A 27,414-nucleotide genomic window follows, 5' to 3' on the forward strand; every position below is an offset into this window, starting at 1 on the left:
ACAATGTGGTTGAATGTGGAAATAGTTTTAGCGAATGAGGGAAGTTTACTAGAAATTACATTGAAATTTCACTCATCTACCTGCTCTTCTCCTTGATTCATTTTATGTTTAATTGAATGCTTGAGCTGGATCCATTCATAATATTAATGAACTGGAAGATCAAACTCTCATCTCATCTCCTCAAATCATGTAAATGATGCGTATAATTTTACATTGGTTAGTATTTCATGAGGTTAATTTACTCATGTACATTACCATTAATTGAATGGTAATGTAGGAGGAGTGGCCTAGTGGTTAGAGTGGTGGACTTTGGTCCTGAGGAACTGAGTTCAATTCCCGGCACAGGCAGCTCCTTGTGACTCTGGGCAAGTCACTTAACCCTCCATTGTCTGCCGCCATGAGTGGGAAAGCGTGCGGTACAAATGTAATTAAAAAAAAAATTTACATACATAAATGACTAACATAATTATATTTATATACATTGTTCATGCCTAAAATTAGATACTACCCAATATAATCACCCCTTTAAAAGTGTCTTTTCGCATACGTACTGTTGAAAGGCTGCAATGATCAGTTTCATCATTGTTGAAGAGGAAGGCATCCTTCACGAAAACTGCAAGTGCTTTGAGGATAAAGGTAATAAACAACTGGATATGAATATAGTTTCTCGGACAGCGAAGTCTCCTGTTAAAGAAAAAATAATTTTAAAACAAGAATATGACTGCTGAAATACCATGTCTGTCTAAAACACATCATGGGAAGTGAAATGAGATTATTTTAGCTGGGGCTTTCTCAAGATTTTAAAAGAAATAGGAGGAAATATTTTTTCACTCAATGAATAGTTAAACTTTGGAACTTGTTGCCAAAGGATGTGGTATCAGCGGTTTGCATATCTGGGTTTAAAAAAGGTTTGGACAAGTTCCTGGAGGAAAAGTCCAAAGTCTGTTATTGAGATAGACATGGGGATCAGTAGCATGGAATCTTGCAACTATTTGGGTTTCTGTGAGGTACTTGTGACCTGGATTGGTCACTGTTGGAAACAGGATACTAGGCTAGATGGACCATTGGTCTGATCCAGTATGGCTATTCTTATGTTGTTATGTAAGATTCAGTTTGACATAAACAGGGAGGGTCTCATCAATATCAGTTTAGATTCAGATTCCTGCTAAACTGTCATAAATCAACCAGTTCTAAGATTCATGAAAAATGTTATAAATCTCTGCAATTTTTTAAGAGGAGCTTTGATGAAACTGTTGAAGTAGAAATGAAAAATTAACAGAAATACCAAGTGATATGTATTTGGCTGCTCTCACACACCAAGCACCCCTCTTCACATGCATTCAGTACTGTGTCCCCCCATGTTTCAGTATCTCTGCCACTCTCTTCTACTCTTCCCTTCCCACCTGCAATCTAGCATCTTCCCCTCCACTATCCTCCCCTAGCCTCCATTTGGCATTTCTCCCTTTACTCCCCCTCCCATGTTCCAGCATCTCCCATTCTCACCCCCCCCCCCCCCCCCCGGTCTACCTTAAAACTTGTCTTAGAGGTCACAAGCATTAAACAACAGCAGCAATTTACACATACCATCCCTCTGCCATATTCCACTCCTTCTGATGCAACTTCTTGTTTCCAGTGGGATGGGACAAATCAGGGGGAAGGCTCTGGGACTGGCCACAAACAGCGTGTGTAGATCACTGCCACTGACGGGAGGGGGAGTGAAGGGGAGAGATGCTGAGCCTATATTCAGAGCAGAGGGAAACAGAGATGCTAGATAATGGGAAGAGATGTTGGAATCAGGGAAGAGGAGAGGGAAAAAAGAAAGAGAGGCAGAGATATTGGACCCAGGATTGAAGGGGAAGAAGGGAAGGAAAGATGGAGGGAAAGATGCTGGACCATGGGGGAGAAGATAGTAGGGAACAGAGAGAGAGAGAGAGATGCTGGACCATGGGAGGAGAGATACTGGGCCACACTAGGGGCAGGAGGGAAGGGAGTCAGGACATGGAGATAGTGGAGGTGGAGGGGAGGATACAGGAAGATGTCTGTCTACAGGGGTGGAGGAGAGAGAAGGAGGGAGAGAGAGGGAGAAGATTCTTGCCTACAAGAGTGGAGAGAGGGAGAGGGGAGATGCTGAGAATGCTGGAACCATGTGGGAGAGGCCAAGGGTGTGGATAAGTAAATGATTGAGAGGAATGGATAATGAGTACAGAGTACAGGACAAGTTTTAATAGGCTATATTTTGGGGATTTTTAACTTAAATCACATCTAGTTAGGGGGCCATTTCACTAAATGGTGTTAAGCACTAACATGGACTTAACATGGGGAAAATGCATACAGAAAATGTGTTAAAGCATTTTGCAGTTATTTGCCTATCAGCAAGCACTATTTTTTTGCTCTTTTTTCAGGAGGCTGCATGTCATGGGTGAGGCACGGAAGTGTTATCCAGCTAGATAATGCAGGGAACATGGAAGCAATTAGTGCCTCCTAAATAGGAGGCAGTACGTGATTAATATATTTTTTTAAGTATCTTGGGCTAATGGAAAAAATTTTGTGAGACCTGAAAAAGAAAAAAAGCAGTAAGGGGTCCTTTTATCAAACTGCAGTGAAAAGGGTCCTGTGGGGGCCATTTTTGCCACACGTTGTGGCCCTTTTTACCGCAGCAGGTTAAAAAGGCTGAAAATAGCCATGGCCATGCGGTGAGGGGCCCTTTTACTAAGCTGTGTAAGCATCTACGCGCACCCAATACATGCCAAAATGGAGTTACCGCGTGGCTGTTGCGGAAATTTCATTTTTGGCGCACGTCAGATACGCGCGTTCGGAAAATAATTTTTTTCAGATGCGCGTATTAGGCATACGCCAAGTGGCATTTGACATGCATAGATCATTATCGCCCGGTTACCGCGTGAGACCTTATTTCTAGGTCTCAGACTCAAAATGGACGTGCAGAAATTTTCATTTTGCTGCACATCCATTTTCAGAAATTTTTTTTTAAAAAGGCATTCTTTCCAGGGACGCTGAAAAATGATTCTGCACGTGCCCAGAACACACATCGACACTACCGCAGGCCATTTTTCAGCGCGCCTTTGTAAAAGGGCCCCTGAGATTGTTCTTACCACATGGCCATATCAGAGGAGCACTTACCGCTACCGAGGTGGCCATAAGGCCTTCTGCACTAACCCGACGGTAACTGTGTAGCACGCGGTGCTGCCCGATTAGCACAGAACTAAAAATTACAGCCCTATTTTCCCCAGCATGGGAAATGGTATGCACTGGGGCTGGAACAACCACCGGCACCTGGCTCATTTCTTAAAGCTTTTTAGTAAAAGGGCCTCTAGATTTGGCTGAAACTTTGGCTAAAGATAACTACTGTAGTTAACGTTAGCTAGTTAGCTTTATCATTCAGCAAATAATTTAACTATCTCTGTCCATGTGAAGGACGATTGATTTCTGTTAATCTTTTAGATCCTAGAAGCTCTCATGGAAGTTTGCTCCAGGTGTTCATTACCCTCGCAGTGAATAAGTATTGGTTCACATTCTTTTAAAGCTTTTCTGCCTTCGTTTTCGTATGATCTCTTTTATTCAACATTTCATTCTATGCAAAATGCTGCCTTCTACACTTTTAACAAAGATTGCTAGATATTTTAATGTTTTTATCAAAACTCTCTTTTCCCTCATTTCTTCTAGACAGTACATTTTTAGCTTTCTTCTGTGTATGTGTGGCTTATACTGCAGCTTATGTTCTATTTCAGTGGCTCACCTTTGAATCACCTTAACCTTATCAGTACTCTTTTTTTCAAGACACCAAGCAATATTCATCCAGCAACAGAATGTTCTTTTAAAGCAGTGGTGTAGCCAAGGGTGGGCCCAAGTGGGCCCAGGCCCACCCACTTTGAGCTCAGGCCCACTCAGTAGCAGCACACCTATGATGTGGCTGGCAGGGATCCCAAGCCCCACCAGCCGAAAACTCTGAACAACTGCATACCTTGTAAATAGCAGATTTTCACCTGCAACGAGCAGCAACTGATACATGCTGTGGGGCCAACATGAGCAGTGTGTACTAGTTGCTGCTCACTGCCAATGAAAATCTACCATTTAAAAGGTATGCGGGGGGGGGGGGGGGATGTTTGAGAGACCATCCAGCTTCATATGGCAAGCAGGAGAGAGAGGGCGAGACCATATCACTTGTGGGACAAGGCGGAGTTCTGCCCGCCCATCTTGGGCCCAGGCCCACCCAAAATTGGGTGTCTGGCTATGCCCCTGTTTTAAAGGCTGACTGTCACTGGCTATTTTAGACCCAATATTCGGGACCAAGCCATGTCTGGGCATGTGCTGGCTGCTGCCACTTTTAGAGGCCCTGACCAATATTCAGCTGGAAGCCAATAAAGTCACTTATCCCAGTTCTGACACTGAATATCAGTTGGGAATCCCAATAAGGAAAGTCACTAAGGGCCCCTTTTACTAAGCCACGTAGGTGCCTACGCACACCCAATGCTCGCCAGTTTGGAACTACTGCCCAGCTACCACGTAGCATGGGCGATAATTTCATTTTGTATTTGTGTCCAGTAGGTGTGCCGGAAATTTTCCAGCGTGTGGCGCTAACCAGGCGGTAATCAGCATTGTACACACACTGATGATTACCACCCGGTTAATGCGTGAGACCTTACCGCTAAGTCAATGGGTGGCGGTAAGGTCTCAGGCCCAAAATGGATGCACGCCAATTTTTATTTGGCCACACGTCCATTTTCGGCCAAAAAAAAAGCCTTTTTTTCAGGTGCACTGAAAAATGGACCTGTGCACGGCCAATACACGCGTCTACATCAGCACAGGCCATTTTTCAGCACATCTTAGTACAAGGACCTTTAAGCTGCTTTAAACATTGACCAAGATGGCCGCTGCAACATGAGATGTGTTTTGCAGTTTTCCGTGTTATTACCTTGACAGAAATGTCTTCTTTTTCAGATCCCAAAGTAGAAAGGGAAGATATTGGTGCCTGCCGCCAGGCCAATTTTCTTCATTTAAAACAAATGAAGATTACTGCCTGAGCCTCAGGAGCAAGATATTGCTTAGTCCTGCTGGCCCTGCTTCCCCCCCATGCCCCCGTGTTTCCCTATTGATGGATTCCTCAGCAATGACAAGTCAAACACCAGCGCAGGAGGCTTTGGGTGGAGAACCACTGGATTCACCTGAGGTATTAATTTCAACAAGGCAAAAAGAATTAGAAACTGCTTTTCCTCAACGAGATATAAAGGAAGGTCAGCACGGAAGATCTGCCTTCAGGCTACCACCTTTGGAAAAGCCTTCAGTGGTTATCTTAGATACCATTTGGCAAACTCTGGAGTCCCTGTATAAAGTTAATGCTGCAGCCCTGCCTTCAAACTGGAGACAAACTTTGCTTTATCATCTGCAAGGATGGAAGAACTTGAAAATCAACTTAAACAGGTTAAATCTATCTAATTACCTCTATGTATGATAAGATTATATATCATAAAAATGGAGAACTTTGAAAATTATACTAAATCCCCGAATTTGAGCCTGTTGAATTTTCCTAAAACTATGACTTTAACTCTAAACAAAATTGTTAAATAGATTACATAAAGAAATCTTTAAACATGAGGATTCAGTTCTTCCTCTGCTGGAGAAAATTTATTTTCTTCCAGTAACTGCTAAGAAGCAAAGTAGTTCTCCAAATTATCTGATTGCAACTTATTGGATAGTGAAATTTCTATATTTCCAGACAGCTCTAAATGGATGAAGACTAGACTATAAAAGGTTTTATCTTATTGACGAGTGGAGGCACTAGGAGCTACATTTCAGTTACACTATCCTGCTTATAATCGAACAAGAAAAACGCCCAAGTTCCGACCTAAATCGGGAGATGGACGTTTATCACACAAAAACGAATAACGCGGCATAATCGAAAGCCGAACTTGGACGTTTTCAACTGCACTCCATCGCGGAAACGTACAAAGTTGACGGGGGCGTGTCGGAGGCGTGGTGAAGGCGGGACTGGGGCATGGTTATCACCCGAACAGAGATGGGCGCCTTTCGCTGATAATGGAAAAAAAGTATGCGTTTGTAGCTAGAATTTAGGGCACTTTTCCTGGACCCTGTTTTTTCACAAATAAGACCCCAAAAAGTGCCCTAAATGACCAGATTACCCCCAGAGGGAATCAGGGATGACCTCCCCTGACTCCCCCAGTGGTCACTAACCCCCTCCCACCACAAAAAATGATGTTTCACAACTTTTTATTTTCACCCTCAAATGTCATACCCACCTCCCTGGCAGCAGTATGCAGGTCCCTGGAGCAGTTGTTAGGGGGTGCAGTGGACTTCAGGCAGGTGGACCCAGGCCCATCCCCCCTACCTGTTACAATTGTGCTGCTTAATGCTTAGTCGCCCAACCCCCCCAAACCCACTGTACCCACATGTAGGTGCCCACCTTCATCCCTTAGGGCTATAGTAATGGTGTAGACTTGTGGGCAGTGGGTTTTGAGGGGGGATTTGGGGGGCTCAACACATAAGGGAAGGGTGCTATTTACCTGGAGCTCTTTAACCTTTTTTTGTTTTTGTAAAAGTGCCCTCTAGGGTGCCCGGTTGGTGTCCTGGCATGTGAGGGGGACCAGTGCACTACGAATCCTGGCCCCTCCCACGAACAAATGCCTTGGATTTATTCGTTTTTGAGCTGGGCGCTTTCATTTTCCATTATCACTGAAAAACAAAAACGCCCAGCTCACAAATTGTCGAATAAAACATGGACGTCTATTTTTTACGAAAATACGGTTCGGTCCGCCCCTTCATGGACCCGTTCTCGGAGATAAACGCCCATGGAGATAGACATTTTCGTTCGATTATGCCCCTCCACCTATGCAAATGTTTGATTTCTTTGAATATTAGGAGGGTATTTAAAAAAAAGTCTAAGTCCAAAAAAATAAATACTGATCAAAACATACATAAAACATTCATCTCACAGTCATAATCAACCATGAAAAATGTCTAGATTTCCTGTTCAATTATGGTTGTGAGATGGACGTTTTTGCACTGAAAATGTCCAAAATGAATAGCCCATTTTCCAAAGTGGAATGTCCAACTTTTGAACAACAAAAAACAGGGACATGAACATCTCTCTGGTATCATTTTCAAAAATATGGCCACAGAGACAGCCCTGCAGAACAGAGGAGTAGCCTAATGTTTAGTGCAATAAATTGTAAACCAAGGGACATAGGTTCAAAGCCTACTATAACTTTTCTTGTTGTAAATGTGATCCCTCCAGGACCTGAAAAATACCAACTGTACCTGAATGTTAACCACTTCAGTAGTCTTCAGGCTTGCAGGTGTCTTATCTATTTAGGTACAATAGGTATTTTTCTGGTATATATATATATATATATATATATATATATATAAAACTAAAACTGTAACATAACTCCACTCTACCTTATATTCTGAATGATTTCTCACTATATCTGTCTGCTTAATTCAATTATGACATCCATGTTTCTATGTAATACCTACTGTATCCTTACCCTGGAATGGCGAATGCCATAATAGAATATTGTAAGCCACATTGAGCCTGCAAATAGGTGGGAAAATGTGGGATACAAATGCAATAAATAAAATAAAATATACAAAAAAAAAGAAAGAAAGCAGAATGAAGTGGGATTTGAACTTGACTCCCTTCATTCACAGTCTGCTACATTAACCACTAGGCTCCTCCTCTGACCTCCTTACTTCTTTTTTTTTCAGAATGTCCATGATACCTGCAGCCGATCTGGCTTTTCCTTTCCAGTTTTACTTTCAAGGAAGAGGGAAGGGGACATCAACTCCTGGGGGATTAATCCCTCCAGTGGCCAGCTGCTCAATTAGAGCAACTTTTTGTAACTTGGAGGTTTCTTCCCATTTTAAAATACATGTTGAATGTCCTACTTCTGGGCCCTCTCTAGTTCTGCCTAAAGCACACCCACAACATGCCCCCTTGCAATTTGGATGAACTGCAGTGTCAAACGTCCAAATTCCGAATTCCATAATTAGGATTTGGACTTTTTTTTAGGCATTTTAAGACGTTCATCTGCTTTGAAAATGGGCATATAGTTATGTTTTCTTTGAGCCTTCACAACTGCAATTGTTTTTGGAAGGGAAAGGAGTTAATTGGCTAACCCAGAAGTACAGGGATATATTAAAATGAACACAAATCTCATGCTATTCTGATATATTTTAATTTCCTTTTTATTATCTAACTTCTAGATTATACCACTTGTTTTCTTCTAATGTGGGTTAACATAACATAAAGAAATATATAATCTTAATATATTCTGTCATATTAATGTTTTTTTTCTTTATTGTGAAATGTATTTTTTTCAAAGATGTAATATCTTCGATTTATAAGCAGTTGAAAAAAAGCTGCCTTAAGCAGCTCCTGTGGCACCTGACCCCTCCATCCTGCTCCCTGATCAGAAGCTCTTCAATCTCTCCCCGCTTCAATCCCCCAACCATCCTGGATACAAACTCCACTCTAATATACTCCCTAAACTGGTCCTACCCCATTTGTCCCCATCACCCACAAGACTTATCCAGAGGTGATCCCCAGTGGTCTTGTGAGCTGGGGTAGAACAATCCCCTTTCTATGCTGCATTGTGCAGCTCTGGGTTCAAAAATAGCAGAGCTGGCCCCTAGTGGCAATCTCACAGTACTATTTCTAAGGGTCAGCCTTCCTTATAAAGGCAACGGCCTAATAGAGTTTGTGGACTCCATGTTTTTTGAACCTTCAGCTAGATGTGAAAACTTTAAATTGAGCATAAATTCTTAGAGAGCACTTCCATATCAATGGAAATTAGAGTAGAGAAGTAGCCTAGTGGTTAAAGCACTGGGCTGACAACCAGAGAAACCCAATTCAATCCCTGCTGCTACTCCTTGTGATCTTGGGTACGTCACTTAACCCTCTACTGACTCAGATACAAGACTGTAAAACCCCTGGGGATAGGAAAATACTGAGTGTTCCCAAATATAACTCTCCTTGAGCTTCTACTGAAAAAGGTGTGAAGTAAATCCAAAATAGTAAAATGTATTTTAGTTATAGTAAAAGAAAACTTCAAAAATATTTATGTAAGAAAGCCAGACTTTACTATTAATTCTTGCTATCATAAATTCCCTTGGCTTTATAATTTTGACAGTCAGTGGAACCGTTTACAAACTTACCTTAATATGATTAAAATGATGACTGCAATGCTGAGAGAAATGATAGACATGCTATATCCCACTGTGTAGATAATCTTCACAGTAGAAAAGTAAGGTAGCTGATAAATAAAGAAGTAGTTATTAATCAATAGTAGTGTGAATGCAGTTTAACACATATTTATAACCATCATATCATGTATGCATGTCATGTATGATAAGGTGTCAATCATCTACCCAAATGTTAAAGGTAGAGGCCGAGAAAGGCATGGCAGTTGGTTGGTAGAGGCTTGACAAGGAGAGGAACTGAAGCATGACATATCAACATAAGAAGGGTAATTATATAACAGGTCACCTAGGTCAAGAATGTAGGATGACATCTATTTTTAGCCTATTTTATAAAAGACACAAGCCTACTAGAAGTATATCATTTATTTATTTATTTATTTATTTATTTATTTATTTATTGCATTTGTATCCCACCTTTTCCCACCTATTTGTAGGCTCAAAGTGGCTTACAGAGTTTGGTTGTGACATAATCAATTCATGTTAACAGGAACATTTCTTATAGTTTGAATGTTGGTAAGAGAAGATAAGCATAGTCGTTTCATGATGACAAGTACAATTCTTGCTGTTTAAAGATTGGGTAGGGAGGATAGAAAGGGAGGTGTTAGGTAAGTTAGAGGTGAGCTGTGGTAATTGTGTGATTTGTTGATGTAATTTGTAGGCTATGTATTTTCCTTGTAGGCCTTTTGGAATAGATGAGTTTTCATCAGAAACTATGGCTAGATTGGACTCACAGACATTTATACCAGCTTGCTAGCTGATAGAAATACACTGCATACAATCTGTACATGTATTTTATAAAGAATGCACGCACTTTCCCCTGAATCTTATTCAGGTCGCCAAAATTTGAGCATGCAGGGCAGATGCACATTCAAATTAATTAATTAACAAGTCATTAACAATCAATAATTGGAGTCAATTGGCATCCATTTGTATTTGTGCACATGTGCCCTAGTCGCTGTTCTATAACATCAGCACCTAAATTGTCTAGCGTGCAACTCAAAATGGGAGTGGCTATGGAAGAGATGACAGGATCCTAGAAAGTAGATGCAATGTTATAGAATGCTGTCATTTGCATGCTGAGCTCCCGAAAACTGGGCACCAGCATTTACATCAAGTTTCAACAGGAATAAATTCTGGCAACATAGCCTTTACAGAATACTAGTTTAGCGCGGATTTTTCAGCGCCATTTACTGAATTGCACCCTTTGTGTTTCCACCCATGGTCTGCCTAAACTCCACCCAAGAACTTGCCTATACATTTTTTGCCATGGTGAGTGACCCCAAATAAAATCCCTCTAACATGCATTAAATAGGGTTTTACTCACAGTAAAAGTTTACACATAGTACATGTGTAGAATTGCTTTCTACATGTATAGACTCTTATTAAACTCTTCAGGGCTACACATGAACACATGTATGTGCTACCGTCCATGAATGTTCAATAATAAAGAGGATGAAAAAGTCTGTAAACTAATATTTTTTCAAAACACTCTCAAAGCCAAAAGTACTTTTTGAACTATGAAGTCACTTGTAAAGTACAATAAATTTAAAAGAGAAAAAGCCTCAGTCCCTCACCTCTACCCATTTCAAGAACTTTTAGGGTGAAAGGACTTAACAAGGATTAAACTTCATCAGAGGCATAAAATACCTTTCAAAAAATTGTTAAAACTTCACTTGTATTCAATGTCACTGGATCCACAACTCAAACATGATAAAATAAAGAGAAAGTCAAAAACTTAACTTTCAAGAAAACAAAGTGCTTTTCTCCTATAATCAGTCACACTACTACTACTACTACTACTACTATTTAGCATTTCTATAGCTCTACAAAGCGTACGCAGCACTACACAAACATAGAAGAAAGACAGTCCCTGCTCAAAGAGCTTACAATCTAATAGACAAAAATAAAGCAAGCAAATCAATTAATGTGTAGAGGAAAGAGGAGAGGAGGGTAGGTGGGGGCGAGTGGTTACAGTTTCACTGCAACATTTTCAGGCACAGATTTTTCATGTCACTCTGTGTATGTTGACTTTATGAAATAATACATTGTGGAGCCCTTTTACACATGGCATTAAGTCCTTAATGCATGGTTAGCACATGCAAACAGGCTGTTGCAGAAATGAACCAAACCATTTTGCGGTATATTGCCTGTTTGCATGTTATAACCCATGTGTTAATTGATTTTTTACAAATATTTTTGGAAGGCGGCATATCATGGGCAGACAGTGGACACAGAAGCATTAACCAGCTAGCATGCTATACCCCTGATTCTATAAAGGCTGTCAAAAGTTGTGCATGCAAATTTCGGTGTGTTCCCAATTTACACACTCAATTTAATAGAATAATGAGCCAATTAGTACCAATAAGCATTTATTGGCACTAATTAGATTTAATTGGAACCAACACACAAAGTTAGGTGTGGGATCTGTACCTAAAAATTATTTGTGGTCCAAAAAAAGGGGGCATGGAAATGGGAGGATAATGGGTATTTTGGAATAGAATAGGGGCGTGGTTTCGAGTTCTGTGCATAATTACAGAATAATAGTGCTCCACGTGTAAATTTAGACACCGGCATTTATACCATGTTTATGTTTGTGCAAATGGCCACACCTAGATTTATGCATGACTCTCCGCTTACGCATGTACTCTGTAAACCGTGCTGAACTTTAGGCATGGCTTATAGAATACCATTTAAGCGGGTATCATTCGGTGCTGATTTTTTTGGGTGCCATATATAGAATCTAGCCCTCTACTGGCTAACACAGAATTAGCGTGGGAGCACCTAGGGCCTCCTAAATAGGAGGTGGTAAGTACTCCCATGTTAACTCTATGAAGGTACTGTGCACTAATGACAACATTGTGCACAACCTGATTGGTGTAGAATGAGTAAAAGTGAATCGATTTTTTACTTGTTCCAAAAGTGCAAAGACTAGGGGACACTCAAGGAATTTACAAGGAAATACATTTAAAACAAATAGGAGGAAACTATTTTTTCACTCAACGAATAGTTAAGCTCTGGAACTCTTTGCCGGAGGATGTAGTAACAGCAGTTAGCGTATCTGGGTTTATAAAAGGTTTGGACAAATTCCTGGAGGAAAAATCCATAATCTGCTATTGAGGCAGACATGAGGGAAGCAACTGCTTGCCCTGGGATAGCATGGAATATTGCTATGATTTGGGTTTCTGCCAGGTACTTGTGACCTGGCTTGCCCACTGTTGGAAACAGGATACTGGGCTAGATGGACCATTGGTCTGACCCAGTTTGGCAATTCTTATGTTCTTATGTAAACTGAAATAAAATATACTTGAAAAATCCCAGGCTTACCGCATGGTAACGTCCCACATGGCTATCTGTTAAGCCCAGATTCTAGCACATTTTAGTAAAAGGGCCCCTATACTGTGGTAAAAATATGACTAATTGTGAAAATATCACAAATAATGCAGTAATAATAACGTTCACTCAGATCCTATCCTATATAATAATTCTCACCTCCAACGTTCTATGCGTCTTGTTGCCTGTGTCCGTGGCTTCTTCGGAGTTGGTCTGCTAGGCTCCATAGATCAGGCTGACATCACCGTAGCCATTGTGGCCACACCCCTGGGGGCGGGGCTGTCATGGGAGTGGGTGGGGCGCGTGACATGGGCTCACGGCGAGTTGAAGCGGACCAGGAAGAGCCTTGCGGACATTCTGTTCAACCGCCTCCTGCACCCTTCCCCCTCCCACAACAACTCATTCCTTACCGAGTCCGACCGGAGCCTAGGATTTCGTTGAACTGGTTCACCAGAGAGCACAGAACTCTGGCGGAAAAGTTGTTTTTCTTTTAAGCCAAGGAGAAAGCTTGGTGTTCAGGTTGTGAGAGTGATTTTTCGAGTGCATGTTAACTGAGGGAAATAAACTCCAGGTAAAGCACGGGTCACCGTTTTTTGTTTTTCCGGAGCAACACTAAACGGAGGACAAAGGATGACCGGGGGCACCCAGGACGCTGGTGTGTGTGACGGAGTATCAGCTCTCCGGTGTGTTGAGAGTAGAAGGGGCCCTTTTCGGTGGCTGCTGCCTCTGCTGTTCTTCGCGGCGGTTTTCTGGAGGTTTAGTGCCGCTGAAACGGACTTTTCCATCCTGGATGAAGCACAAATCTTGGCAGCTCAGATCAGGAAGCTGGCGGCGGAGGAACTGGGGGTACTCACTATGCAGGTCTGTGTGTTCCCGCACCCTGTCCTGGCCCTGGCGCTTTGGTGCCAGGGTGCAGTTAGAGGGGTGGGGGTGGAGAGAGAGAGAGGTGAGGGGTTCAGATGCCAGGGTGCAGTCAGTGGGGTGAGTGTCAAAAAGCAGAGGGACTACTGCCAAGGAGATTGTGGGATATTTGGTGGAGAGAGGAGAGACTATGGTAGGGTGAAATCAATGGGTTGGGGAGTAGGGAGGCTCTGGTGCTGAGCTTTAACAGGTAATGACCCTGGAACTGGGTGGGAGAGAGTGAGGGGGGCCCCACCCTGGAACTGGGAGGGGTGGTGGGGGCCCCACCCTGGAACTGGGAGGGAGGGAGGGGGGGCCCTGGTACACACTCTCTCTCTCACAGACACACTTGCACCCAGTCTCACTCTTTCTCTGTCACACACATACACTCGCACATTCACTCTCTTTCTCTCTCTCTCTCTCTCTCTCTCTCTCTCTCTCTCTCTCTCTCTCACAGAGTCACTCTCACACACACACTCTCGCAAACATACACACTCCGAGGAAAACCTTGCTAGCGCCCATTTCATTTGTGTCAGAAACGGGCCTTTTTTAATAGTTTAATATAAATCAGATCATCAGAAGGTGAATGCAGTGATATAATTTCACACTAAATTCTCACCAAAATTCCTCATTGATCTATTTTCAATGTTCTTTTTTTTTTTTTTTTTTTTTTACAAAATCACTGCAATTTATACATTTATACATTGAAGTTTATAAAACATACATATATTCAAACACTTATCTTGACAATGTGATCCAAAATAGTGCAAGATTATTGCTAGAGGTGCCCATTTTGGAAGAGACACTGACTGGGCAGGAATGAAGGGGTATTGCTCCTGGTTATCACCCACTAGACCACCAGGTTAGGGCCCTTAAGCTCTCGCTGAAAAGGTGGCCTTGGGGGGCTTGGATCAGGGGAAAGGTTGGGAGGACTTGAAGCAGGGGAGACTTTGGAGAGGCTTGGATTAGGGGTGCATGATAGAGGGGTTAACAGCAGCTCTACAGCCCCTTTAAGATTAGGCCCGAGAACATCAGGCTACGGCTTTGAGGCTCAATGCTCCCAGAACAGTAAAATAACCCCAGCTTTTGCCTGGGGTTAATTTACCATGATTTTTTGACCATAATGCAAGTTCAAGTGTCAACCTGGTGCACACTGCAAGTCACGTTATGGTTTTTACATAGTAATGAGCTGCTTTATATGCATTTGCACGTTTTGCATCTTATCACTATATAACCCACAGCAACCTAAATATTACCATGGTAAAAACAGTCAAGCTACATTAGGGCCCTTTAAGTCAAGTTAAGGGGCAAATAACACAACTGAAAGCCCTAACTCAGTTTGATAATTCTCCCTTAGTGTTAGGCTTTTCTTTAAATGTAAGGATTATTTGTTCTTTTAATACCAAAGTTAATCTAGATCCAGATGTTGCTAGGACTACCCAACTGACAAGGAAGCAATTTCTTATAACGCATCCTAAAGTGACGCAGATTGGAACAACATTCTTTTAAAACATTTCCTGCAAGTATGTAATGAGATACGAGAGGTTTGTTTGTTTTGGGGTTTTTATTATTTTATGCTGCTCAATTGTCACTTTTCCAATAAGTTAAAGCAGCCCTCACCAGAAATCCCTGAAGTCTCCAAGGTGATGTGTTTCAAGAACTGTCTAGACTTTCGGAGAGTTTAACTGATAGGATCTAGCTGCCTTGGGGACCCTTTTATTAAGGTGCAGTAGGCCTAATGTGGGCATACCACACGCTAAAAGAGCACTACCGTATGACTTGCTGAGGCGTCCCGTGGTAGTTTTCCATTCAGTGTACGCTAATTCCTTACTGGAAAATATTTTTTTTATTTTCCAGCACGGTATGCTGGCCCATGGGTGGAGAGTAGGGATGCCTACATTAATTGGGTAGCATGGGCACATTACTTCACACTACACGATTAATGAAGGAGTAGCGCAGGAGCCCTTACCGCCTCCTAAATAGGTGACGGTAAGGGCTCCCGCTGTAAGGGCCATGTGCTAATGGGAAAATTAGTGCATGGCCATTACAAAAAAATATGACAAGGCAGCCATTTTACCACTGCTCTAAAAGAGGCCACAGCTTGAAGAAAACCCACACGCTGACACCAGCACCGGCCACTCTTTCAGCACGGCTTGATAAAAGTATCCCTTGATGTTTCCTGAAAATATTGCTTTTCCCCTTATTCTTTATTCCTTGCACCTCCTTTTTCAGGGACTTTATGGAGTGTAATGCCCCAGTTGAGAAATAGGCCAATCCGATTAGGAGGGGCCGGACACAACTGGGCTGAAGGCCAACGAGGGGTAGGATTGGGGGAGGACTAATACGGTCTATGCCAGAGCCGGTGGTGGGAGGCAGGGATAGTGCTGGGCAGACTTATACGGTATGTGCCAGAGCCGGTGGTGGGAGGCGGGGCTGGTGGTTGGAAGGCGGGGATAGTGCTGGGCAGACTTATACGGTATGTGCCAGAGCCGGTGGTGGGAGGCGGGGCTGGTGGTTGGAAGGCGGGGATAGTGCTGGGCAGACTTATATGGTCTGTGCCAGAGCCGGTGGTTGGGAGGCGGGGCTGGTGGTTGGGAGGCGGGGATAGTGCTGGGCAGACTTGTACGGTCTGTGCCCTGAAGAGCACAGGTACAAATCAAAGTAGGGTATACACAAAAAGTAGCACATATGAGTTGTCTTGTTGGGCAGACTGGATGGACCACACAGGTCTTTTTCTGCCGTCATCTACTATGTTATGTTACTATATAATTTTCCTTTACTATCTTATAGGATTTCTTTGATTCACTTTTCTTTATATTGCAATTTTCTTTCACAACTCTAACTTGTAGAATGTTGTTTAAAATGTTTAAAAATAAAGTTAGAAAAATAATAAATAACCCCATGTGAATAACTTGAATTAGTGAGCATCAGCTCATTAATATAGGTTAGCAAATTAGACCCTTGGAACAGTAAAGTGTCTGCTGTGCTTGAATGTAACTCATCTTGAGCTACCAATGAAAAGGTGAGAGTTAAGTCCAAGTACCATAAAAATTAGACTCTTAAATGTTAGCCAAAAAATATATTAAAACAGCTCAATATAAATGTATGAACAGCTCACTATATATATATTTGTTGTTGTTTTATTTTGTTATTTCTATTAACCTTTATATTTAAGTGGAATAACACACTGCTTAAAAATTAAGCAATTTGAATAAATGAAAGACATTTACTGGCAACTAAAAGAGAGTCTGCAGTCCCATTTGGTTGACTACGTTTATTATCCAGATGAGTAGTTGGAAGAACTTTAAGGGTCAGAAGTAATGAGTGGTTTCCCTACTGGCACACAAATGGAAGAAATCCCATATTGTATTTGGATCCAGGTTTTACATGAGCGTAGGTGTCGAGTTCTTCCATATGAAAAATGACTTCCTCCAGTTGCAGGGCGCACACATCTTGTGCATTCAGCTGCCAAAACAAGCAATGTCTTCATCTTTTCCATTTCACTGGACAGACCAGCCAACACAGCTGCTCTTACTACTGTCTACACAAGATGGGTTCACATAGGTGCAGTCAGTCATTAATTAGACAGCACTTTAAGCTAATTCATACAGTTGGCTAGGCTGCCATATTTCCTGTACTGGTAGAGAACTGTAACAAGACAGTATACGTATTTGGAAGAACTGAGGAGTCGATATTCCAAGCCAATTAACCAGGTAAGAGAGCCTCTTGCTCGGTTAACTGGCACTGAGTGGGCCCTGAGGGAATATTCAGCCACGTTTTCCCACTTAGTGCTGCTGAATATCCCCTCAACCACAAAAGCCAAAATTAAGTCCGAGGATGGAGCTGGAGGCAGAGTTAGCACTTAACCAGATATAATTCCCTATTATATGGGGATTACTAAGAGATAGAAACCCTATTGAGAGTCACTGGGGGGGGGGGGGGGGGGGAGTAATTGGGAGGCCCCAGGATGGGTAGAAGCCCAGGCCACAGAGAGTGGGTTTGGAATAAAATGCCAAAAGATGGTGCCCTTGTTCTGTAGAGTGACAGTTCTAGGAAGAGTTAGGAAGAGATAAAGGAGGAGTGTTTGTCCTTTAGAGAGGTCTTTGGTTGTCTTCCAGCCAGTGGTGTAGCCAAGGGTGGGCTTGTGTGGGCGCAGGCCCACCCACTTTGAGCTCAGACCCACCAGTAGCAGCACACCTATGATGTAGCCGGCAGAGATTCCCGACTGAAAACTCCTAACAACTGTCCCTCCTGCATACCTTATAAATAGCAGACATTTGCCTGCAGGAAGCAGCAACTGATACATACTGCTTACACCGGCCCCACAGCCTTCTCTCTGACGTATTCCTGCCTATGCGGAAACAGGAAGCTGTATCAGTGGGAAGGATGTGGGGCCTACATGAGTAGTGTGTATTAGTTGCTCCTCACTGAAAATCTGAAATTTAAAAGGTGTGCAGGGGAGGAGGGATATTTGAGAGACCATATGGCATACAGGCGAGATGAGAGACCAAATCACCTATGGGATGGGGTGAGGTCCTTCTGCCCACTCATCTTGGGCCCAGGCCCACCCAAAATTGGGTGTCTGGCTATGCCTCTGCTTCAAGCCCCTGCCAAGTGACCCGAAGAAGGAGAAGGGGGATCTGAAGTGTATCTTAAGCTTAGGCTGGAATTAAGGAGAAGTTACTGCCACACTCACAATAGCTGTTCAAGGAGCCAGAGCTTCAGGCGGATTGGGGAGTCCGGCCTGCAAGCAGGGTTTAGGGCAAAAAGAAGCCTGCTCACGGCCAGGGTGTAGCCCTGTGAGGTGCACCCGTGGAAGAAGGACAGAAATAAAGGACTGTGCCTGGTGGTATCATAGTGACGCAGAGAAGGAAAAGAACAGTCTTGAGGGTTACATCTGGCTAGCAGGATAGTAAATAACCCTGACAAGAAAAATCCCCTGTAAATATACCTTGGAGGAAACAGTAACGGTGTTCCCCATGGAACAGCAGAAGTATGAGATTGATTTAAATAGGAGAGTTTACATAACTGACTGTGGTGAAGAATTATTGAAGTTGCAATCTGCCTGTTGCAGAAGTTACCATAAAGTTGAGTTTGTTATTAAATCCGCTGGAATTCTGCGTGGTTCCTGAACTGAAGACCTGAGTGGAACCCAGAACTGGAAAAGTGTCTCCCAAACCCCTGGATTGCTATTCCGGACCATTGACCCACTCCCAGCAAGTGGACTGGAACTGATGAGTGTGGTAAGAGTGGCCTGAGAAGAACTGCATGTATGGATTTGATTGTGGCCCAGCGCCAGAACTAGTGCATGGGTGAGACCCAGGTTATACAGATAATTGCCAATATTCAGCCCTTACCCAATTAACTGGCCAAATAGGAGAAGGGAAAGACTGGATGAGCCTTGTGGTCTTTATCAGCTGGCACATTTGATGTTTCTTTGGCATCAGTCCCATGAACATTTTCAAAATGAAGACAAAAACAGTATCACTTCTCAGTTCTAGAGATCCTAACTTGAAATTCAAAATGGAATACAGTGAAGATTCTGTACATTTTTTGAACTTAAATATCACAAAAGGGCCATACTTTTTCAAGACTTCAGTTTACCAGAAGTCTACTGACAGAAATGTTTTCTTACATTATTCGAGTCATCACAATCCATCCCTCAAAAGTAACTTACCGTTAAGCCAGTTTCTACGGTTACGCAGAATCTGCTCAGATTTTGAAGACTTCAATACACAATCAGAAACGTTAAGTAAAAGATTCCTCAACAGAGGTTATCCGACCAGATGCATTCAAGATGGATACAAAAAAGCTTTGTCAAGAGATAGATCTACATTATTACAATCTACAGATCATCGTGAAATGCCAGACATTGTGTGCACGCTCAGGTATTCACATCTTGCCAAAGACATACAAAAAACGAGCAGACAGCATTGGCACATCTTAAACGGCCATGAGTGTTTTAGGGAGAAGAAACTAGTAGTGGCATACTCCAGGGATAAGAATCTTAAAGAACGTTTAGTACCCTCTTTTCTACCAGAATTAAGAATGTGCCAAAATAACCTGAGTCTACAATAAAGTTTATTCTACTTTATATTATTTTAGTCTCGGCGTCCTGAAGTCATTGGTCCACTTCCCACTTTGTTTTTCTGTACCTAAAAAATTTGCACCGTAAACCTTTCTACCTAAGTGTATTCTATAAGTGGTGCCTAAATTTACACGCAGTATATAGAATATGCTTAGTTGGTATCCCAGTGCCTACAACTATGCTTGTCCATTTACCCCAACAAAAACATGGCATAAATCCCCATGTATAGATTTACTCGCACTAGGCCACATGCGTAAATTTAGGAAAATGCCCATTTCTCCATCCATAGCCATGCCCCTTTTGAACTGTGCACATTAGAATTTAGGTGCAGTTTATTACAGAATACACTTAGCGAGTTGTGCATGTAAATTCTAATTATTGCCAATTAGTGCTCATTATTGCTTGTTAAGTGCTGTTAACAATGCTGATTGGCTTGTTAAGCCAATTAAGTTACGCGTGCTGTTTTACAATACGCCTGGGGGGGCGTGTCAAGATGGCGGCCGTGCATGTTTGTTAACGGTCAGAGTTTGTCTATTGGTGTTACCTTTACTGATTTCTTCCAGACAATGCCGCACACTAAAAGAAAAGGGACGGTGAAAGCCCGACTGTCATCAGACAGGACCTGAAGCTAGACCGTTATACAACAGCTTGTTCTCTTATTGGAGCGGAGACTCCTGCTGAAGGACCCGAGAAAGGAGAATTGGCCCTTCTCAGAAATGAAACATCATTGTCACCCTTAATCCTCCACCACATCCCGCGTTCTCTAGGGATGAGGCAGGAAGCACAGTGGCGTCGGAAGTCGATGTTAACCGAGCTTTTGTTGGCAGTGCCTCTCCCCTGGGCGCGGAGGGAAAGAAAATGGAAGCAACTAATGCTCCCATGGTGATAACCTTGGAATCCATCTGGGGAGCTCTACAATGGTTAACAACAATGGTTACCACTTCAGTTCAAGAAACCACTCATTTGGTCAATAAAGTTGACACTTTAACATTATTGATTGAAGAAATTAAACAAGAAACAATGCATCAAGTTACACAACTACAATCGAAGGTAAAAACTTTAAAATCTGTTTCTAATACTATTATAACTGATGTGACTATGATACGCCATAAATTGGAACAGATTGAAAATTATAATCGATGTTTAAATTTAAGGATTTTAAATTTCCCGATAGCTATGGGCATAAACTCAACAGATTTTTTTCAAGAAATATTTGCTAGAGATTCTACCAATATCTAATCTAAGCCGAGTAGAGCAAGATGGCCCTGGGAATGTGATAGAAAATCATGAAACTGAACAAGGATTACAAGATATTTCAGCTCTATTAGAGGAATCACTGAGTGAAATAACTTTGACGTACTTTAATAGTTTCATTCGTATTTGAACAGGATTTAAATTCTGTGTTAAAGATGTATTTTAAGAATTCTTTAAAAACTTTTTGTGGTCACAGAATTTGGATCTATCCAGATGTAACAAAATCCACACAAGATAGAAGGCGGAAGTTTTTAGTGCTCAGAGAAGACACAAGGTTGATAGGAGCAAAATTTCTGCTAGCCTATCCGTGTAAATTTATAATAAGAAATTTGGATAATAAGTATGTATTTTGGGAACCAGGACAACTTCGATCATTTCTGGACCCAAGTCTGACCCAAGGTCTGAGAAAACTGAGACAACTGAGATCAAGATAATTGGAGAGAACACGGTCAGGCCAATTTCTGGACATATATTGTTTTTCCTTTTTGGTTCTCCTTACCTTTAAACACGCTCCCCCTACACCTTTCCCTTTTTTCTTTTTTTTTTTGTTCTAAGAAAGAGATACTTAATTTCTTGAGTATTTAATTTTTCCTATTTATTTAATCTCTCTATATTACAACTTGCAAGTGAATCTTGAATAACTTGTAAAGTATAAATAAAATTGTTGAAAAAAAAAGAATATGCCTGGATTTTGGCACTGATCTCTAGGTGCGCTATATAAAATCCGGGAGAATATATATTCCTGCTACATTATTGACTGGTACCCATCCTTACTTGTGTTGGAGCACAGAGCTGAGGTTGTGTATGGAGTAAATCATAGGCTGAAAATCTTCAATACTCTGTCTAATAAAGCAAGCCTCATTTGATTCAGAATTTTAGTAATACCATGGAATTTGCTTATAGAAACATGCTTGAAAGTAATATAATCATAAAGATCTGAAAATGTATGAAGGATAGTTAACAGTTCTTAGACATCAATAACATTCTCTCTGAGACCTTAAAATTGTGTCATCCTGATTTTGTAATGCATAAAGTCAAATATATCTTATTGTGCTGTCATTTAGCTTCCATAGCGAATGCAGCAGACAATTTCACAACATGTTGCAAATAGAAAACGCAATACATTTTGTAGAAGGCAAAACAAGTTGCTTTTGTCAAGCTATGCCTTGGAGTTATTGCTAGAGCTTTCACTTCTGCATGAAAATCTTACATTTGGAGATATCTTCCACTGTCACATTACCCAGTAATGCATAGCCATAGTTTGTTTGTTAGCATTTGGTGTTGGGGGGAGAGGTGAACGTAGGGAAGTCATTATAGGTAGTCGGGGAAGAGACCAAAGGAGCATTAGTGCCTGAAGCATTAGGGGGCTTCACCTGCCATGTCAATACCCCCCCCCCCCCCAATCCATTTGTATGTTTAGTAACTCAAAGGATGCCAGGACTGGATTCAGTAAATGGCACCAAAAACAGGCAACAGGAAAAATCAGTGCTCAGTACTATTCTATAAAGGGCGTACTGGGATGAGTGCCCTTTAAAGAACAGCGCCTAGTGGAGATTCCTGCATCTAACTTTGGGTGCAATGACTTATGCCAACAGAAATCCGGTATAAATCCTGGCGTGCAAGTTGGGCGCAGCTCCCCAGAATTCTGTAACAGCGCATGCATCTTTTGAGAACGCCCCTGACATGCCTATGCCCCTCCCATGGCCACACCCCCTCTTGGGTTGCACACTATAGAATGTGGGCACACAGGGTTATAGAATAGTGTGCAGTTAGGTGCACGTGCGACCCCTAATAGGCAACCAATGAACATCAATAATTGATTGTTAGAACCTAATTATTGGTGTTAATTGGCTTGTTAAACAATTTGGTTGCTTGTGCATGCAAGGATCGCATGTAAATTTGGGCGCTCAAATTTGAGCAACCTTTATCAAATCCAGGGTTCAGCAACTGTCAGTTAAAATGAGAAGAAGAGTGTTTCCATTAAGAAAATTTGCAGAGAAGGCCTTAGAATGGGCATGAAGTTTATATTTCAGTATACATGCATAGAAGGCTTCATAAAATTACCAAATGCGTAAAAGTCTAGTGCAGTAAAATTAAATGTGTTCTTGGCTGTGAATTTAGAGTATGTGTGCTCAGGGGAGGATTTGGGGCAAAGCATGGCTGGAGTAGCAATTTACACCCTGATTTTATAAAATATGCTTGTACACACATACCTTTACATGCTAACATTTAAGCCTGATCCTGAGCAGACGTAAATGTTCATGGCTTCGATCTAGCCACTATTTCTGCAAGATTTGTGCTAGTATTTAATAAAGACACAAAGATGCCTTTGACACTTATTTTCGAAGCCTATGGACATCCCAAAATGCTGAAACAGACATCTGTGTGCTTGAAATGTCTAAATCCCAATTTTACAACAGCAGGATTTGGACATCCAACACTGCCATATGACCAAATACCAAAGAGTGCTGTGTTCTTTTTTGGGCAGGACTAGGGATGGCCCAAAATCAGGATGGTCATCAGCAATAACCAAAAAGAAAGAAACATCCAAATCTAAAAAGATCAAGTCCTTAGTTAGGCCTGTTTCAATCACATCTAGGGTACAAAGAGGTGCTCTAATTGAGCTGCTGGCCACTGGGGGGATTAAGGCATGGCCCTTCCTTAATCTCCCAGTGGTTGCTGTCTCCCTCCCTCCACTGAAAGTGAAACTGGAAATGAATACCAGGCTCTGTGATAGCTTCAAGTATTATGGGCATTCTGAACAAAGCAGGGTACAGCTTTGAGGAGTAGCCTAGTGGTTAGTGCAGTAGACTGTAAATTGTGTACCCTGCAGGAACAGAAAAGTAGTTATTGTACCTAATATATATAAGCCACCTGCAAGCCTGAAGGCTATTGAAGTGGTGCACATTTGGGTACAGTAGATTTTTTTCCTGTTCCTGCAGTAGGCAGGCCAGTTAAGTCCCGTGATCAGTTCTGAGCCTGGATATTCAATGCTGGGCCGTTTCCAGGGACTGGCATTGAATACCCGTTTTTGTTTTTCGGATGACTTAAACTTCACCGGCCAGGTCAATATTCAGAGCTGGCCAGTTTGGTTTATAATGGCCAAAGATAGGCCAACTATTTAGGCGGTCCAATTTGGCCTCCAAACTTAGCCAGCGATGTGCTGAATATTCATGGCTAGCTAGTTATATAACGTGATATAGCTGGTTAGCCACTATGTGATAAGCGGTAACATTCAGCGGGGACAACCAGTTCTCTCAAGTTGAATATCAGCACTTAACCAGTTAAGTGCTATTGAACCAACCAGTAGCCATTCCTAAAAGAAATGACTATCGGCCGTAAAGAGTTAGAATGGGATTTGAATCTGCATCCCTTGGTTTACAGTTCACTACACTAACCACTAGGCTGACCATCTGCTCTGCATGGATTTCTGTGTGGCCATTTTCTAAGAATGCTGCCATATAGATGTTTGTAAAATGGCTTTTCATGGTGGACATCTCCAGCACAAGAATGCCCATACTACTACTACTTATCACTTCTAAAGCGCTACAAGGCATACGCAGCGCTGTACACCATACATGAAAAGACAGTCCCTTCTCAAAGAGCTCACAATCTAAATAGGACAGACAGACAGAACAATTAAGAGGTAAGGGAATTAAAGAGGTGGGGATAAAAGGGTACAGGGCAAGTGAGTAGTGGTTAGGAGTCAAAAGCAGCGTTAAAGAGGTGGGCTTTTAGCCTGGATTTGAAAACAGCCAAAGACGGGGCTAGACGTACAAGCCTAGTGGTTAGTGTAGTGAACTTTAAACCAAGGGATCCAGATTCAAATCCCATTCTAACTCTTTACGGCCGATAATCAGTGCTTTTAGGAATGGCTGCTGATTGGTTCAATAGCACTTAACTGGTTAAGTGCTGATATTCAACTTGAGAGATAACTGGTTGTCTCCGATGAATATTACTGCTTATTACATAATGCCCATCTCACATATTTTCAAACAGAAAATCTTGACATATTTCTAGTTCAAAAATACCTGTGAAATTATGTTCTGACATGGACATCTCTCTTCGGACTTGGACATCCCTTCAAAAATGCCAGGTATCTTCGTGGCCTTCATACATAGGCGACCTGTTATATAATTACCTTCTACTGGTTTATAAACACTGGACTTTTATTTTCACTTCCATATTGCAAGGTGTATTTTATTTTTCCTGCTTACCTCTTCAACTGGGATCTCATCATCCACTGGACAGGCAATGTGATATGGTGGAAAAGGCTCAGACCAGCCTCTACTTGTGCAGTTTCTTCTCACTGTTCCTACGAAAAGCATTATTCTCTGATAAAACTAAGTTAAATTAATCTGACCATTTAGCAGGTCTTCATGAATATTTCAAATGTACATATTTCAATTGCTAAAGGCATATTTCAAATGTACATATTTCAATTGCTAAAGGCAAATAGTATGTACATGGAAAAACGAAAATGAAACATAGAAAAACATCCTCTAAGAAGATTGTTCTAGTTGAAAACACTAACTCCTGAGAGGCTGATATTCAATATTAGCAGGAAGATCCCAAGGCACAAAAGGCCAGTGGTCAATCAAAATCAGACTTATGTTGGTTATTAATAGAGAGACTGGCACTTTTACCCATATGCAATTCGACTGCTGTAACCTTTGCCTTTTTTGGATTGAAATAGGGAACAAAATGGAGATATTTTTCATCTAAAAATCAGTATCTTCATTGAATTCATCATTTGGAAATCCTTAGCTTTCCCTGACCTATTAGAAGACAACAAAAAAATTTTATTTGACTTTCTGATCTCCATTGTCATTAAGCTTATTGTCAACCATTGGGGAGACAAATCACAAATTTCTTTCCACATGTGGTGGAACTGGGTTATTCTTTCCAAAACCTATGAAACCACCCTGGGTTCTTTCAACTCCAAGAGAATTCATGTATTGAAAAAAAATGGAAAACATTGGATGTTTACCTTTCCACCTGATTTTTTTATTTTCTACCTATATACTATTGAGGACAGTTTCCATTCTTATTACTACCCTTAACTCGTTGCTTTTTATTGCACTTATCTGCTCATGTTAATGTTATCTCATTGTTGATCTGTTACTGTTATTTAATTCATGGGCTATTTAATGTCTCCTGCATGTATCATTATGTCTGAAAATTCAATAAAATATTTTTGGAAAAAAAAAACGGAAGATCCCAAGACAGAAGAAGAGGAACAAAGCACCACCAGCATTGGTAGAACACACCCTAAAACACTGGCTAGAAAGGTAAGGAGGGGTGACAAAAATTTCTTCAGGTATATTAGTGAAAGGAGGAAGACTAAAAAGGGAATTGTGAGACTGAAAGATGCTGCGAAACGCTATGTAGATAATGATGAAGAAAAAGCAAATTTGCTAAACAGATACTTTTGTTCTGTTTTCACAGAAGAAAATCCTGGAGAAGGACCACGATTGACTGGCAAAAGTACGTATGAGAATGCAGTGGATATAGCACCATTCATGGAAGAGAGTGTGTATGAACAACTTGAAAATCTAAAGGTGGACAAAGCCATGGGACCGGATGGGATCCACCCCAGGATATTGAGGGAGCTCAGAGAGGTTCTGGCGGGTCCTCTTAAAGATTTGTTTAATAAATCCTTGGAGACGGGAGAGGTTCTGTGGCAGTGGAGAACAGCAGATGTGGTCCCTCTTCACAAAAGTGGTGATAGGGAAGAAGCTGGAAACTACAGGCCGGTAAGCCTCACTTCGGTTATTGGAAAAGTAATAGAAGTGATGCTGAAAGAAAGGATAGTGAATTTCCTGGAAGCCAATAAGTTGCAAGATCCGAGACAACATGGTTTTACCAAAGGTAAATCGTGCCAAACGAATCTCATTGAATTCTTTGACTGGGACGGGTGACCGTAGAATTGAATCATGGACGTGCTATAGACGTAATCTACTTAGATTTCAGCAAAGCTTTTGACACGGTTCCCCACAGGAGGCTGTTGAATAAACTTGACAGGCTGAAAATAGGACCCTATGTGGTGAACTGGAATAGGAACTGGTTGACGGACAGACGCCAGAGGGTGGTGGTAAATGGAATTCGATCAGATGAGGGAAAGGTGAGCAGTGGAGTGCCTCAGGGATCGGTGCTGGGGCCGATTCTGTTCAATATATTTGTGAGTGACATTGCAGAAGGGTTAGAAGGTAAAGTTTGCCTTTTTACGGACAATACTAATGGACAATACTAAGATTTGTAACAGAGTGGACACCCAGGAGGGAGTGGAAAACATGAAAAAGGATCTGCAGAAGCTAGAAGAATGGTTTAAGGTTTGGCAGTTAAAATTCAATGCGAAGAAATGCAAAGTGATGCACTTAGGGAGTAGAACACCACAGGAGATGTATGTGTTAGGCGGTGAGAGTCTGATATGTACAGACGGGGAGAGGGATCTTGGGATGATAATATCAGAGGATCTGAAGGCGACAAAACAGTGTGACAAGGCGGTGGCCGGAACTAGAAGATTGCTAGGCTGTATAGAGAGAGAGGTGTGACCAGCAGAAGAAAGGAGGTGTTGATGCCCCTGTATAAGTCATTGGTGATGCCCC

The 27,414-nt window shown here is 41.8% G+C and overlaps 1 protein-coding gene across 1 annotated transcript in view; it reads right to left on the minus strand.

Moving 5' to 3' along the window:
- Nucleotides 1-27,414, minus strand: part of GHRHR (growth hormone releasing hormone receptor) — a 103,621-nt gene that overhangs the window by 36,014 nt on the left and 40,193 nt on the right. The window contains exons 6-8 of the mRNA XM_030198219.1: nucleotides 25,024-25,121; nucleotides 9,190-9,287; nucleotides 552-684 (exon numbers count right to left, since the gene is read on the minus strand). Coding sequence (XP_030054079.1) covers nucleotides 552-684; nucleotides 9,190-9,287; nucleotides 25,024-25,121 — 329 coding nt within the window. The remainder of the gene's footprint in view (nucleotides 1-551; nucleotides 685-9,189; nucleotides 9,288-25,023; nucleotides 25,122-27,414) is intronic.

The sequence above is a fragment of the Microcaecilia unicolor genome, chromosome 1 (genome assembly GCF_901765095.1).
Source record: "Microcaecilia unicolor chromosome 1, aMicUni1.1, whole genome shotgun sequence".
Taxonomy (NCBI): Eukaryota; Metazoa; Chordata; class Amphibia; order Gymnophiona; family Siphonopidae; genus Microcaecilia; species Microcaecilia unicolor.